This window comes from Vanessa cardui, chromosome 8, assembly GCF_905220365.1.
Source record: "Vanessa cardui chromosome 8, ilVanCard2.1, whole genome shotgun sequence".
NCBI classification, from domain to species: Eukaryota; Metazoa; Arthropoda; class Insecta; order Lepidoptera; family Nymphalidae; genus Vanessa; species Vanessa cardui.
The window spans coordinates 4771392-4788084 of record NC_061130.1 but is presented as its reverse complement, the minus strand read 5'-3'; the positions used below and the strand labels follow the sequence as shown (position 1 = coordinate 4788084).

The following is a 16693-nucleotide window of genomic DNA, read 5'->3' as shown; positions in this document are numbered from 1 at the left end:
TTATAGAAATCGTAATTTGAATTTAATAATATTATTATATAATTCTGTTACCAGAATGAAGGTACTTCGTTGATTGTTATTTGTATGCATTGTTTAGTATTTATTATATATATGTAGAGGTTAAAAAACGTCCAGCGTGTAGTTTTTCAGTTTGGTTGTTCAGTGCCCGTAGTAAGGATCGTGGCCGTGTTGAGGCGCAACGTATTGCGGTATTTGCGGCTCATACATCGGATAAGGTTGAGGCTGAAACAGTTTAAAATCATGATTACTTTCAATGTAAATCCTTATTCGGAAAGTTGCTGAGAATAAGTCTAGTACCTCATCAATTTAATACGGAATGTGCAACGTCAATAACTCGATTACACCTAAATGTCACATATTGTTAAAGCTATGGACGTTTTTGTTCATAGCCGTATGAAGGTTTTCCGATCAGCCTCCAGTTGCGTGGCAACATAGTGATTTATTTAATGACCTTTTTATTCTGTATATGATACAGAATAAAAAGGTCATTAAATAAATGTGTTCGCTTTTTATACATTCGTTCAGTAAGAAATATGCATAGTGAGCGTGCTAATAAGGATTCAACATCTTATCTACCTTTATTTTAACTATATTATTATTATTATCATACCAACTGAAAACGCTGCTTAACACACGCACGTTCAATTGTAAAATATAATGTCTGTATTATAATAATAACAATAACTGTTTCGTTTTAGCTTTTTTTAATTGATTAGAACAACAGCCTGTAAATTCCCACTGCTGGGCTAAAAGCCTCCTCTCCCTTTGAGAAGGTTTGGAACATATTGGTGGAATACACATGTGGCAGAATTTCTATGAAATTTGTCACATGCAGGTTTCCTCACGATGTTTCCTTCACCGCTGAGCACGAGATGAACTATAAAGACAAATTAAGCACATAAATCAGCTGAGTAGCCGCAATCATCGGTTAAGATGCACGCGTTCTAATTTTAAAAATATTCGGATTTAATTATTGTTTTTTTATTTACGATATCACATTCAGCCAATCTGAAAATAAAATGTTCGAAGAATAAAATTCTGCTAAATGATTTACCTGATAATTATGGATCGGTTTTTTCTTTTCAGGCGTTTCGTGGTGATGTTTCTTCATTGTAATCTGGTGGGCTAGAAGTTCTTTGACTTTGAGTTTCGTTGATAATAAATTCGCTGCCAAGGCTTTGTTAAACATCTTTAATTCATTTATCTTAGCTTTTATAGCCCACAAGCCATCTTTAAGGAGGTCTAACTTGCCGGTGTGCAGTGGCATGTCATGGTCGTCCTCGTGTTCATCGTTATCGTAAGAGGGAGTTTCGTATGCAGTCCGATATAACTGTTGCTCGTCTTCATCTAGTTCTACGTACCGGGGCTTCGGCATTACTTAAATAAATAAATATTAGTTGTATTTTTTATAACACTATTTACTGGTTTACTGTATTTATTAATACTTATATAATATAGGGTTTTGCTGATAAAATTGAATCAGAATAACTAAATCGGTCTTAAATGACACGTGGACAGCTGCGTGCATTGATGAACCTTTGATAAATTCCAATTTTTTACCATCCACTTGGTGGTAGGGCTCTGTGCAAGCCCGTCTAGGTAGGTACCACCCACTCACTAGTTAATCTACCGCCAAATAACAGTACTCAGTATTGTTGTGTTCCGGTTTAAGTGAGCCAGTGTAACTACAGGCACAAGGAACATAACATCTTAGTTCCCAAGGTTGGTGGCACATAGACGATGTAAGAAATAGTTAATATTTCTTACAGCGTCATTGTCTATGGGTGATGGTGACCACTTACCATCAGGTGGCCCATATGCTCGTCCGCCAACCTACTCCATAAAAACAAAACATTAAAAAAAATCCACGGGATGTGATCTAACGAATACTAATAGAACGAATCCCACATGGTATTATATTACTAAAAAGAAATTACTACTTAGTTGATGGTCTCTGGTTTCTTGAAAGTATTGTCATTCCATCAATTTAGTTTACACAAATAAAACTAACCTTTCTTCAGATTTATATTGTAATAATATATTATAATATATTTTTAAATTTGTTCATAAAACGTGAAATAATATATCTTTTTATTACACCCATAAATTATACAAGGCATGTTTATAAGACAATGGCGTCAATAAATGAGTTCATTAAAATCATAGACAGCTTATTTAGTATCACTTACCAGGGCTAATGAGTAATATAAAAATACTAATGTAGTAAATCATAGTAAAAATTATTAAAACGATTGAAAGAACGACTTAACACTGACCACAGCCGACTGCTAAAGTTAGTCTCGTAATGAAAGATAATGTAAGACAATAATCTAGTTCTACCGTCAAATGATTTATTATTTCATCCAATGATTTTATTATATAATATATAACATATTTGTTGGTCTAGTTTATATTTTTGTATATTGTTAGTTATTGTTATGTTGTTGTGTATTGCTTTAGTATTAAAATTAATTCGAAATATCTTACTCACATGTTGTTATAAAAAGCAAAATATTTTTTTGTGCAAATACAAAAATTATTATGTATATTGCCACTACTAAAGATTACACGTAACTGAGTATATTTTATTAAGTACCGGGTTATTGGTACAATACCGGGTATTTAATAATTTAATTAGATTTAAATTATAAAAAGATAGAACATTTAATTATGAATTGTAACAGATATACACAAAAAATGTACAAAAATTAATTAGATTATTAAAAGTGTTTCGGAGACGAGGAAAAGAGATGAAGCTTTATGGAATTTGTTCAAAAAGAATCGTTCCAAAGAGGTCTTAGTGAGATATTTATAGTCATTTAAATCCTCTTTACGTTGGTAGCGGAAATAAAAAGACAAAAAATTTCCAAGTCGTTTATTGTAACCAATATTTCTAACATCGATTCCTTATTTTTATTAATTAGATTGTGCTTTTGACATCTAGCTTGCCAAATATTAACTAAATTTGAACACATCCACACATTAATTTGATATGTAATTATATTGTTATTTTCTAAAACACGTAACGCTTACGATTATGACTTAAAACTTAGAATTAATTATTTTTTATTCTTAAAAAATGATCTCAAATATTATTATATTAATCACGACATTTAAATAAAACTAATTCATTTTTTTATATCCTTATTACAAATTAATATCTATACAAATATATAACTTCTGATACTAACAAATCCTAGGGATAAAATAACATTATTAACAAGATGTTATACATAAAAGAATACTTAAACTCGTTTAAGTCCACAAGTAAAAATAACGGTACATTTAATGCTGATTCAACCAACACGTTGGTTTAAAAATAAAATGAACACATTAAATAAAACTTAACAATTTTTAAATCTACATACGAATGCTAATATACAATACCGGTCAATACTAATATGCTAATAGCTATATGTGTAAGCGGGTTAATTTAAAAATATACCATTTTTTCTTAAAAATTGTTTGGCTATTAAAGCTCTTTGATTAGGATGGATTTTTTTATAAGCATATTGAAGACCCTTGGCTCAGATTTTCTCACACCACAGATTAAAGATAATGCACTAAAAGTCATTAATGGAAGTCCTTATTACATAACAGTAGTATCTCGGAGTTAGTAGCATTTGAGTGACGGAAAATAAACATATATCTGGTTGGTTGAACTGAAGGACGTTACTATAAATATAGAGTACACAATGAGACTCTAAGGTGCAAAGGAATAACTATAAACATTGAGTAATTTGTTAAGTGTCCGAAGCATAAATAAAGTCATCAGTTATTCTACCGCCAAATAACAGTACTCAGTATTGTTGTGTTCCGGTTTGAAGGGTGAGTGAGCCAGTGTAACTACAGGCACAAGGTGGCACATTGACGATGTAAGGTAATATATCTTACAGTGTCATTGTCTATGGGTGATGGTGACCACTTTCCATCAGGTGGCCCATATGCTCGTCCGCCGACCTATACCATAAAAAAAGTAAAAAACTTTTCGCAGATCGTTACTCAAAAGTATATATTTTGTCTATGTCTTTGACATGATTAATATTTGACAGTACGCCATTACGCTATGTTAGAATAGGATCTATACCAGATGTCTCTCCAGTAATAATCAGTATAAATAGTAAATAAACAAAATTAAGAACTTAATATTGATAATTACACAAATCAAATTGAAACGGTTGTATTTAAGTAATGAGCGTCTTATCTCGACTTTCTTTGGTATGTGTATGTGTGTGTGTCGCAAGCATATATATTCTAAAATGAAAGGGGTGATACTAGCAGGATTATGTTAAATGTGTTTTAAATTAAACAAGAATAATATACTTATCTAACCAATGTTAGCCTAACATTACGGTTTTTCGTAATGCTTTATAAATACTACAAAAAATATAATATAACGAAAACTTTTTGCTACAAATTTAATTCAAGTTTGCGTTTAACGTTATTATGAAATAGTTGAAACATTACTTAAATTAGTTGAAGACATTGAAAATATATTTTTTACATAAATTAACAGTAACACTCGTTAGTGTACATCGAGTTACGTTTATAACTTATATAACAAAAATAATATTAAATTACATACATTAATAAGGTTGATAAAAAAAGGTTTTATTTTAATATGCTAATGGAGAGACTACGTAAACATATCGAGGAGAATTGTATATATGTAGTTCTGATTATTGATATTTTGCGTATTTATTCCATCATAATTTTTAAGGATTATTAAAGTTGTCTATAATATTTTTAAACATCGAATCGCCGAGCCTATTCCGGCTAGAAGCGGGCGCGGCGGCGCGACTGTCACAACGGCGCGCGTCCTTTGTAAAGCTCGTCCTCCAAATCGAAAGCCGGGTCGGCGTATCCGGAATCATCATAACGAAGGGATCTAGAACAATGCACTTACGACGTTTTAAATTCAACTATAAAAACAAGTGACTAGTGATGTGTTAGACTATTTGTAAAAAAATAATAATTACTCTGGACTCAGATTAATAATGTTTGTAACTAGTTAATAATTATCTATGGTATCAATTTAATTTTTATTTTAGTCTTTGAGAAGCCACAGAGTTATGTATGAGTAGGGTAAGCGCCAAATACAGTCTCTACTAATAAATATGTATGTAGAATATTGGTATATAGTTTAATAACTGTAATAAGTACATGATTGAATGTAGTGTCTGTAAAATTAAGACGGACTAATTGAAGTAAGAAGGTTATCATCTGCAAAATGTCAACCGGATTTCAGCTTCTTAATGAATAGTTTATGGATATAATAAATAGTTTATTACTTTCGTTTTTTTTTACATGTTGGACATTTACCCGCAACCAGTACTATCGTAGCTGACGATTGAATATTTAAAACTATAATAAAATAAAATAAACCCAAACCCCTCTGGCATGTAATGTGAAAATGTAATGATTGCTAAAATGCGTTTGAGATTACAAACTAAATTCAATGAAGTTCTTGTATTAAATATTACGCTGTATAAATAATACTGTAATCATAGTGAAATTTAGTATAAGGATGCAATATCTATATATAATAATCTAACCATTATTTTATAACGATTTATTTACTTGTCACTGCAATAAAGCAATGCAATTGAGTGTTTTATCTTATAGTAATCTTTATTATGTCTAGTATTATTGTTATGTCTAGTATGTTAGTATTTACCGGTCTGGTGTTCGTGTCCTGCACCGTGAAGGGGGCGGGGATCTGGACGAAGCCCGCAACAGCGCGGGGTCGTCGTACCGTCGTGAGACAATCGTGAAGTCGTGATGGGCATCTATCAGCTTCTGAAGTCGCGAAACCATTTCGAAGTCGGACACAGACGACGGCACCAATATCCCCAGCAGCTTGGCAATCGAATTCCTGTTGTAATGTCAAGTCGGATGTCTTAATGTCCGGAAGTATTTCCTCTTGCATTTGAGACGAAAATAAATGTATTTTTGCACTGTCCGAAACAGAACTGTAAGGTCAAAGCTTCTAGCTGAATGAAGGGTTCTAATGATTTAGAAGTTAGAACCCTTCATCCGAGTGGCACAGACTATAAAATCATTCATTCATTCGTACATTTATTAAGGCAGACTAGCGGCCAATCGTAACTGTTTAATATTTAAGGTTAAAAACTGTTTCATAAGATTAAATTAAAAACGTATTTTTTTCTGAATAAAAATATAAATATTTATATTACGCACTCTAAATTATCATTATACGAAATAAATTTATTTTATTTATAATATTTGGTTCTCATTGAAATCATGGCCCCATAATGTGTCAATGTAATTCGATTACGTTTTGTAGGCCGTAGCAAGTCTTGATTTAAAACATCAAGGTTAAGGGTAAACCGTTCTTGTATGATTTCGTGTGAAGGTAATAGCCCTGGGTGGACGAAATTTGCAAGAACAGTTGGCTCGGACGTAAAAACATCCCGAATTTTATGACCATTTTTGCATTACATTGAACTTCAGCGAACGTAAAATTTCATTTTTATAACATACACATTGAATTAATATGTAATCTATATGATTATTTTGACTATTTAAAGTAAGACTTTATTGGCAAATATGAATAAAATCGATTTTTAAAAGAGTATAATGCAAAGTTACGACACATACCTAAAGCTTTGTAACTGTGCTTCTCTCCTTTGACATTCAGCGAGAGCTTCCTTTGTTCTGGAAAGCTCGTCCCTCAGCATATTAATTTGATGTTCCGCGGTCGATCTCTCTTGTTCGAACGTTTCCCCAGTTGATCTCACTTGGTCTTTTAAGACGTTGACTTTACGATTGTATCTCGTTCGGAGTAATTCCGCTTCGTCGAGTTTCTTTTGTAGCTCCTCTATTTTTCGTGCTCGTTCTAGTGAAGCTATCTATATCCAGATTGAAAACATAACCATATTTGATATTGTAAAAGATGAATCATCCAACAACAAACAACCACAGTCTGTAAATTTCTCACTGCTGAGCCTTGCCTCCTCTTCCGTTGAAGCTAAGGCTTGGAATATATTCCATCATGCTGTTCCAAATGGGAGTCGGTGGAATACACATGTGGCAGAATTTCAATGAAATTAGACACGTGCAAGTTTCCTCACGATGTTTTCCTTTACCGTCGAGCACGAGATGAAGTATAAACACACCTTAAGCACATGAATATTCAGCGGTGCTTGCCAGGGTTTGAACCCGCAATCATCGGTTAAGATGCACGCGTTCTAACCACTGGGCCATCTCGGTTCGATATGATTGTTTTTGTATGTATTTGCTGATAGCTTTAAATTTATAATCACGATATTTCTAGACCTCGACGTCTTTGTTATGCGTCTTTAAATCACTGTTTATTTGTTCCGTTGGTATACTTACCAGGAATTTGTTTTACAATTATAATATTATATGCATTGTGCGTGGTCGTATATGAATAAGTATATTGTTATTGTATTTATATACTATACGTATGTATGTATATTATACAGGTAAGGAATCAATATTTTAATAAAAATGGCCCTGGCCTTTACTGCGAAAGACTTCCGTGAAATTTACATAATAGAAATAATATACTATTATTATTAAATTAAACCATGACTTATAAATAATAACAATCATGATATATAGAAGTATTTGGTTGCTACCTGCAATTTTAAGGAATTATTTAATGATACCCAAATAAAACAAATACTAAACGATTAACCTTTTACAACTACTTTGGTGTTTTTGTATTTACCAGAATAGAGAAAAAAGTTAAAGAAAACGTTGGGAAATATTTTCAATATTTTTTGTTTGTAACTTGTATTCACAAAACCAAAAAAGAAAAATTACGGAACTATTAAACAATGAATCCCATTATTTTCGTATTTAGAAGTTATTATGCTATGATCGAATGATCTGTATTAAATCACTGTTTCTTTTACATATTTCCATCATCCTTATGTTCATTATTAAACTGAATATGATCGAAGAACAATCGAGCGATTTGAAAGAATATCTTAGAATAAGACCACCTTTGTAACTAGTAAATCACTTTAACCTTGCAAGCAAATTATTCCAGTGAATATAAGTACAATCGATACCGAAGCAGGTCTGCGCTATGCGATTTAATACCAAAGAGGTATTATGTCTTGATTTATAAAAAAAATGATGTTAGATAAATGAAAGTTTTAACGAGAATCGCCTGCTATTTGTACATACATTATATTGTATTTTATATGTAATCAAAAGTAGTTTATTTCGTATGATTGATTTAATTCAGTCCTTAAGTCCTAACTAGATTCAAACTTTTACTGAACTTATTATTACTGATTGATATCTTTTACTATACAATAGGATTTTTCTATCTCGACGACCTCCGTGGTCGAGTGGTGTTTACACCGGTTTTCACGGGTACGCCACTCCGAGGTCCCGAGTTCGATTCCTGTAGGTTATCATTAGTTTTCTATGTTGTCTTGGGTCTGGGTGTTTGTGGTACCATCGTTACTTCTGATTTTCCATAACAAGTGCTTTAGCTACTTACGTTGGGATCAGAGTAATATATGTGATGTTGTCTCATATTTATTTATTATTTATTTTTATTTTAAAAACGATCTCTCTCGTTAGTCGATAAGGCAGACTGATTCTGCCCTCATATATTTCTAGTTATATCGGATCGCTGTTCCTTCAGATCACAGGATAACAGAGAGCGCACAACGCGCTTGCGTTCAACATGCGCTTGCGCACACAACCATCACACTATACTATCTTGTGGACAGATGGTTATTGAATCATAATTTAATAGTTTTTAATGATTTAAAGATCCTTACAATATTTGTTTACCTCAGCACAAAAGGTACCTTGTATTCTGCGGCGTCGGCGAGCTGTGCATTTAGATCGCGGACCTGTGCGCGTGCGTCGCTCAGCTGTACGCCCAGTTTGTCGCACTGACGCGCTAGTTTTTTACTGCGACTCAACGCCTCGTCTCGTTCGGCTTGCAGGACTGCACGCACTCTTGAACTCTCTTCCTGTATTGTATGAATCAATAAATATTAATCCCAGTTTTTTTTAAATGTAATACAATTTCATTAAAAAAGTTTAGGTACTTTTATTGAAGGTAAAAGATAGACGAAAGATGAAGGCATTAACAGGTAGATGTTTTTTCAAAAACTGTATGGTGCATCATTGGGTTGAAAGTTTATACAAGTTAAACATATACATTTACATATGTATATAAAATAGTGTTTTTACCAGCTTTATAGTTACGTAATGATGATATTTAATTTATTGTTTTATTATGTACAGAAGAACACATTATTATTTTGTGCTTTTGTTTGCCTTGTAACTTGTGTAGACTAGGATGAATTAAAGCAAATTTTCAAAGACAAATGCCAATAAAAACGACGAAGGCAGTCTAGCATCATAATGTCGGCCCCCTACATAGTTAAGTAAGTAAATATTTTTTGCGTATAGAAACGGTTCATTAAAAAGGTCACATGATTGCACGTTTTTGTCATTTATGTGACCAAAATTGAGAGATGGTATACAGAGTTAAGCAAAAATTAAAAACTAATAAAATGTGCTGCATACTTCACTGGTAATGTTGTACATAAATTACCTGCACACTAAGCTTACGCCGAAGTAGATCCAAGTGTAAATCTTTTCTTTGCAGTTGTTCCCTTAAAATTCGTATTCGACGCTGGAGTTGATACACTACGGCGGTCTGGAATAGTCCTCATGCGATTATTCAACATATTCATTAAAAAATGACATTAAAGAATCATTATATCGTAAAATATTCATTCCAAAATACTTATTGTCAATCTATCTACATTTCAGTGATTATAATGACGTTTGCTATAATTTTAGGAATGTCTAACAGGCTGTCATGAAGTGTTTTTTTGTTACGAACAAATGATTTGGTGGATATTTCGGCAGTGTCTAATTATTTACGGTGTTTTTGTCGTTTATCAATAAGTGTCATCGATGACTGAGCGTAATTACAATATAGGTGAGCGGGATTAAACCTAGTTTAACAATGCCAAGCCAATTTTGAATGGTACAAATCTTACTTCTTTAAGATAAGGTAAATCATGGAAAGATCGTTCTCTTCGCAGCCTCGGGAGTGTGCCATAGTATCCGTAATATAGCAGCTACATAAAACACACATTTATTAAATTAACCGCTAGCATTGTATCGTTTTATCCTGACGAATATATTTAAATTGCAATTCTTATACGTGCCTTTGCGGGCATTGAATTCCAAACTAACTGATTTATAACCCTCTCGTTGTCAGTTACTCCAAGCACAACGTGAAGATAAATGATAGTGGTTAAATCAATATACGCAAAATACAAAGCGACACAACAAGAAAAAATAAAAGAAACAAGTATTGCATTGTATTCAAACATTAGTCTTATTTTATCTGAATTCTGGAACTCAAAACGAAATTACTGGATAACATTGTATAGTTGTTAAGTATCAGTATTTTATTATACATTTGTAAAAACGTTCTCATTGAAACGCGTCAAGCCCAGCTTATAAATCTAAATATATTATATAGTACGAAAGGAATGTAAACTGATCTTAATTTTTCCTTTCCCGTGATATGCTATAGTGACTGACCTTGTCTACAATTTTATCGCTCTCAAGTCGTGCGAGTTGCTCTGCTCGGTGTATAATGGATTCAGTGTGTAGTTCTACGCCGATATCCTGGGTCAACTCATCCATATTAAGAGTGCGGCTGAGACGCTCGAGGAATGCCACGAACTGTAACAGTATTGTAAATACTTGCATCGGGAAAAAGTTAATTATTATGTTTTATTTATACTTGATTGTTACTCATCTTTGAGATATGTTTTTGTAGTTTAAGAATAGATAAAGGAAAATTGTGATATAAAACTAATTTGTTTAGATTTTATCATTGTACCTACAAGCGTTTTTGTCTAATTCGGCGGCAATTACGAGTAATTCCGGTTGTCGATCATGCGCGTTGTTCATGTATTCAATAATTATTTTAATAATCACGTGTCTTATATAGCTAGGTATGTATTAATGATTGTGTACATATTTTGTTACATTTAAAGTAATTACAGTTATTTGTCGCCTTAAATAACTCGTATCTATCAATTACAACGGCTCTTAGAATGTTTATATATAGTCTTAAGAGTGTATTATTAACTCAATGAATATACTGACGTTTGCTTTATCCTTTCGGAGATTATCTCTGGAAAGTTCCATTGCGTTTAGTTCAGATTCCAATTTGTGAACTTTTGTTTCGAGCATATTACGTTCGTCTTCGAGGATGCGCACACGGGTCGTTGCTTGATCGTGTAAGTGAACAGTTCTACCCAATTGCTGAGATTCCATGCCCAATTTTTCTCTTAACGCTTCCAATTGCTATATAACAAATACATGTATTTATTAAATTATAGTGACATATTTATGAGAACCAACTAAATACAATTATACGCCCGCACTTTAAAGAAATATTACGGTATTACAGTAATTAATATGAATAGAAAAAAAAAATTACAATGTACGATTTTAATAAAGTATAGATTCGTTTACGTACCACAGATTTATCCTTATAGTCACTCAATATTTCCCTAATACGATCTTTGATAGTGCTTTCGTGTGCTTCGACAAAACGTGTTGGCAAGCTAAGTAGGATTGCAATGGATTCCATCGTGTTTCGAAACTCAGTCTGTAGTCTTTGATATTTTTCGTCACGATGTCGCAAATCCTCTAAAATTGTTAAAGACATATTTATAAACACATACAAATATTTTAGAAGGATTCCTTCCTTTTAATTAAATATACTTGTAAAAGCCTACTTGAATATAGCATAATTCGATTTTGATTAAAAGTAGCAAAGGCAAACAAACCTTTTAATTGGATTATCATAGATTCGTTTTGGTTGACGTTATCAGTTACAACATTGAGATTCTTCGTACAGTGAGATAGCTTTTCCCTGCTTTCATGCAGTTCTCTTTCAAGAACTCGATTAGAAACAGCAAGAGATTCTTTTTCTTGTTTAAGTCTTTCTATATCAAGAAGTTGAGAGGAAAGTTGTCTTTGCAACATATCCTTATCGGTATTTGCACGTTCTAGGGAATCTCTGCAACTTCTTAGATCTTGTTCGATCGTTGTTAAATTTTCAGTTGTGTTCATACATTTATTTTTAAGTCTCGTGATCTCTTGCACAAGTTCTGCAGCTTTGATAATAAGGCTTTCAGGTGAATGGGTGTGATTGGTATCACAAAAATCTGAATCCAAAGCAACCGACAATCGTCTAATGAGATCGTGAAATTGACAACGTGCATTTTCTTTTTGCTGCTCTTCATTATTGCATTCCAATTCGAGAGATCGTATTTTCTTTTCTAAATCTTTGATTTTCTCTTCGCAGTAACGGTTATCCCTTTGAAGTGTTTGCACAGTCAAATCGCTCCTTCCTTGCGAGGCTTGTAAGTTACGTTGAAATTCTTCGAGGTCTTGAATTTTCTTTTTGAGGGACGATATAATAGCGTTTTGACGTGCATTTTGTTCGCGCAGGTGGTCGATTTCGACTTGCTGCTCTAATATTCTTTGATCACGAGACAACATTTGATTCTTTAAATCGTTATTCTAAAAGTAGAAATGTAATTTTTAGCTTTGTTTTTATGAATTGCAATTACAAAGATACGAGTAGCAACTTACTTCAGAGGTTAATTTGTCACGTTTATATTGTAGTGCTGCTAAGTCGCTCCTTAAAGATGTGACCACATCATTACCGACATCTGCTTCCATCTGTGAACATCGTGTAGGATAAAAAATATATCGAAATGAAATTATTGATTCTCTAACAGCCACTTACATAATTCCTTAGTACAGATTACAAGTGGTTCGGAAGGATTGAGGACAATTTCCCGTGGCGTGCAAAAGACGACTAGTCTTTACGTAGGAGCGGGTACTTTTCATTCGTTTGTAGGGTAGCGTGATAGGGGTTGCTATTTCAGGCTTGCAAAGAGTCACGATATTTTCTTATGTACGGATAAATGTACGCTACTACACAGTTAAACTTTGTGATTTACATAACAGACATAATACCCCAAACATTGTTTCAGTTGCATGTAAATTGATTGAATTGGGGTAAACTTTAGTATCGGTATCTTTTTAAAAAAGGGTCTTTTACAGTCAACAAAAAGATTGATTTATTTTTTATTTGGCAAACTTGGAATTTATTAAGATAATATCTGTAATTTATACACGTGTACGCAGTTTTTTAATTAAGCCAATATCTATGGGATGTAGTGACCACTTATTATCTAGTGGTCCATTTCCTATTTACTCGTCCATCTATTTATGTTATAAGAAAAATATTTTGCAGAACAATTACAATGATTACGTGATAAATATTAATAAAGTAGTGAAAAAATACAAAGAATTAAAATATCATAGTCGACAAAAATATCTCAATATACAAAACATAAGCTCAAAATAAAATCAAATAAATATACAATATATATAAATATAAAATAGGAGAATAGCTCTAATAAATTTAATATAATGTCTGCAATAGTATCGAAGTATAGATCGAAGCAGATATAGGAAGCTATGATGACGCAACATTTTATACGAATTAAGGTTCTTATTAACAGTGCAATCATTAATATCCGCTTAAAAATCGGAGAAATTTGTGCAAGGCACGAACGAACAGTGGAAGATATCACGCTATGTTCGACGCCGTGGAAGTAAAGAATGGTATTCTGAATCGAGGGGAAATGCTATCCGACCGCGATTGCATTTCCTTGTCAGTCTAAACACTTTGTAATACCAATAATACATTTCTTGACTATCATTAATTTACGGTGATCACCTATTAAATAGTAATTAATTTTAACTAATTAATAATTAACTCGACGATCTCCGTGGTCGAGTGGTGTGTACACCGTTTTTCATGGGTACGCCACGCCGGGTTCGATTCCCGGCCGAGTGGATATAGATTATCATTAGATTTCTATGTTGTCTTACGTCTGGGTGTTTGTGGTATGTCATTATTATGGAAAACCATAACGCAAGTTACACAAGTGCTTTAGCTACTTACATTGGGATCAGAGTAATCTATGTGATTTTGTCTTATATTTATTTATTGTAATGTATTTATAACTTTTACCCCCGTCCATAGCATTACTGAGTGTTGATGCTTGGTAATAAAATATATGATGACTAGGTGGTACCCAGATGAACGGGCTTGCACAAAGCCTACCATTAAGTTAATATTAACAACGGCACTGATGTCGCATTTCACATTCTGCTAGGCTTGTACTGTACACAAAATGCAGGGTGTGCTGTTGACATGCCGATGTTTATTTAGGCTCAAAGTTATTCGGTGCTGAACAAGCCTTTGTTGCTTTAAATAGGTCAAGTCACGAGAAGCTCCCCTTATTAAAGAAATAAATTAACAAGCAGGTGACCTGGCAATTATACATCAATTGAAATTATCAAAGTTAAGAAACATATCCGGTGAAAGTTCAAAAACAAATAAATATTTGGTAAAAAAATATATTTCTAAGATAAACAAAAAAAGTTTATTAATTTGCTTTATTTAGAAGCAATTTCTTATGCGACGTAAATTTTAAATAAAATCTTGTTAAAAAATATTTTATTGACTATTTCTTTTATTGTATAAAAATATTTTATTCTTAAACCCTTGTATTATTATTACCAATATGTATAAATAATTTATTATTTTATAATAAATTATTTATACATATTGGATATTTGCCGAATGGCCTGTGATATTTACAGATTTTTGTCGTAGTAGTTAGTTTATTTTACATAGACATAGTGCTGCCGTTCGAACTACCAGGATACCTTTCTGAAGGCTTATTTTATGTGAAAAAAAATTAGGTATGCATGTATTGTAGAAATACAGTTCTTTCGACGTCATAATTAATATGAATTAGACACACAATTAGAAGTTTCAAATTTAGCGATGCTTGCCTGTTTTTGTTCTCTTCCGTTAATGTAAATGAAATTTTTTCACCGATTTATCACGGCACTTAAGGGTGTTTTCAATCATAAATACTACCTTAATGTATCGATCAATTGGCTACCTTAATATTCATTAATAATGACTATTAAAGATAATAAACGGATAGACAAAAAGATAATATGTATTGGAAAATTCTTTGAGAACGTAGTATCTATTGTCATTCTCATAATTAACCTTTTCATTGAATATTTTATCACAAACTCGAGCCGAGTTGAGTATGAAATTAATATGAGGTAGGTATATTTCGGCTATTGTGTAAAATGTTTGTATATCAAAAATTCAAATAATAATTACGAAAAGAAGAAAATAAATATGCTATATGAACGTGTACATATTGTAATTCTTTTTACGGTACATATGGTTATTTTGTTATTGGTTAATTTATTTATAAGGCAAAATAAAAAAAAAATCACTGTGTTAATAAGCACTTATTACCATTTTTTCTGTAAGTGTTAATTATTATTATCATTGAAATTTTCAAATGTGCCAAACTTATTAGGGCGCGGAATAGCATTCCTACGATGTTAGGTCAGAATAACTGATTTTCGTTGAAATACTTAGGTATTAATAACTGACAACATGTACACATTTTATTATTGTTGAACTGAAACTTTAAAGGTCAAATCCTATACATCCAATGGATAACTAATACGAATGTTTACTATGGAAAAAGACAGACCTCGGTTGGACTTTTACTCCTTAATGCTTCGTAAACTTTCCAATCCTCTATTTCCTCCTTGCTCTTCTCTTCCTCCATGTCTGATTTAATTGATTGTTATTTAATAACTGACACCAAAGACGTTACAGTAACCACGTCTACTGCGTTGCTATGAAGTTTGAACACGAAAACATGTAAACATAAGAATCGATTTTACCTTTCGTGTATACTAAGAAAAGCCTAAGTGCTGTTCGCTTTAGTTTCAATTGAGACTAAAAATCTGTGGTTTAACTCTTATATAATTAAAATATATGTTTGTTTTATGTTTAGGATTCATATGTTGAGCTTTTATCGTTTGATGAGAAAATATGCTCAGTGTTTAGAACCCAGTTTATTATATTTTCTACAAGTAGCTTTTTGTCAATTCACGACCTATGTGTCGAAGTACTTTGGCGAATAATAAAAAATTGTGGCTGTAGATTATTATTGTTCTTTTACATAGATTAAAACACCTCTTAATAATATAATAACCATCCTTACTAATACGCTACTTATCATGGAGGCTAGGTAGATCTCTGGTTGTAGTTACATTGGCTTGCTTAATTTTAAAATCGGAAAACAATAACACTAAATATGGCTTGAATATGTGATCATTATAAATAAACACAAGTAGATCAGCCAACTACGCAAAATATATTATAGTGCACAAGAGCGTGCGCAAAGCCACAAACACAAGTGTAGTCTTATATATATAGTTTTATAATGCGATGGAAAGAGAAATCTGATACGTCTAGAAAGAGTCTTAGGGCCAACCAAAAGACTCCAGCCTTCCACTGAGATTTTCTCCTACTTGAGCATAAGATCCCGGCGTTTAGGACCTTATCAGCTAACCACAAAACCAATGAGGCAGAACATACAAATCACCATGTATATCGATTCGTCAATAAGACAATCTTTTAATAAGTATATATAATTTATTTAACGTATTTTAAGGTCGTTTGTTTCATAGATACACCCGA

The 16693-nt window shown here is 32.5% G+C and overlaps 2 protein-coding genes across 2 annotated transcripts; both read right to left on the bottom strand.

Annotated features, from left to right (window-relative positions):
* Positions 1 to 42: 42 nt before the first annotated feature.
* Positions 43 to 1396, bottom strand: LOC124531756. Its single transcript, XM_047106269.1, has 2 exons — positions 1076 to 1396; positions 43 to 243 (listed from the first exon to the last, which is right to left on the bottom strand). The coding sequence occupies exons 1-2, from the start codon at positions 1394 to 1396 to the stop codon at positions 160 to 162; spliced, it is 405 nt and encodes a 134-aa protein (XP_046962225.1). The 3' UTR covers positions 43 to 159.
* A 2560-nt stretch (positions 1397 to 3956) lies between these two features.
* On the bottom strand, positions 3957 to 15773 carry LOC124531755 (coiled-coil domain-containing protein 170). Its single transcript, XM_047106268.1, has 11 exons — positions 15696 to 15773; positions 12679 to 12768; positions 11868 to 12606; positions 11555 to 11727; positions 11179 to 11379; positions 10606 to 10749; positions 9599 to 9703; positions 8841 to 9008; positions 6643 to 6893; positions 5699 to 5896; positions 3957 to 4909 (listed from the first exon to the last, which is right to left on the bottom strand). Exons 1-11 carry the CDS (start codon positions 15771 to 15773, stop codon positions 4825 to 4827), a joined length of 2232 nt encoding a protein of 743 aa, XP_046962224.1. The 3' UTR covers positions 3957 to 4824.
* Positions 15774 to 16693: the final 920 nt, after the last annotated feature.

Bases quoted from the DNA above. Each gene is read 5' to 3' on its own strand.
- LOC124531756 (XM_047106269.1), bottom strand. From the start codon at position 1,396: ATGCCGAAGCCCCGGTACGTAGAACTAGATGAAGACGAGCAACAGTTA. The intron at 244-1,075 runs GTAAATCATTTA...AAACTGTTTCAG, and splicing joins AACCGATCCATAATTATCAG to CCTCAACCTTATCCGATGTA.
- LOC124531755 (XM_047106268.1), bottom strand. From the start codon at position 15,773: ATGGAGGAAGAGAAGAGCAAGGAGGAAATAGAGGATTGGAAAGTTTAC. The intron at 6,894-8,840 runs GTACCTTTTGTG...ATCTGGATATAG, and splicing joins CCGACGCCGCAGAATACAAG to ATAGCTTCACTAGAACGAGC. The intron at 4,910-5,698 runs GTAAATACTAAC...GCATTGTTCTAG, and splicing joins AGGACACGAACACCAGACCG to ATCCCTTCGTTATGATGATT.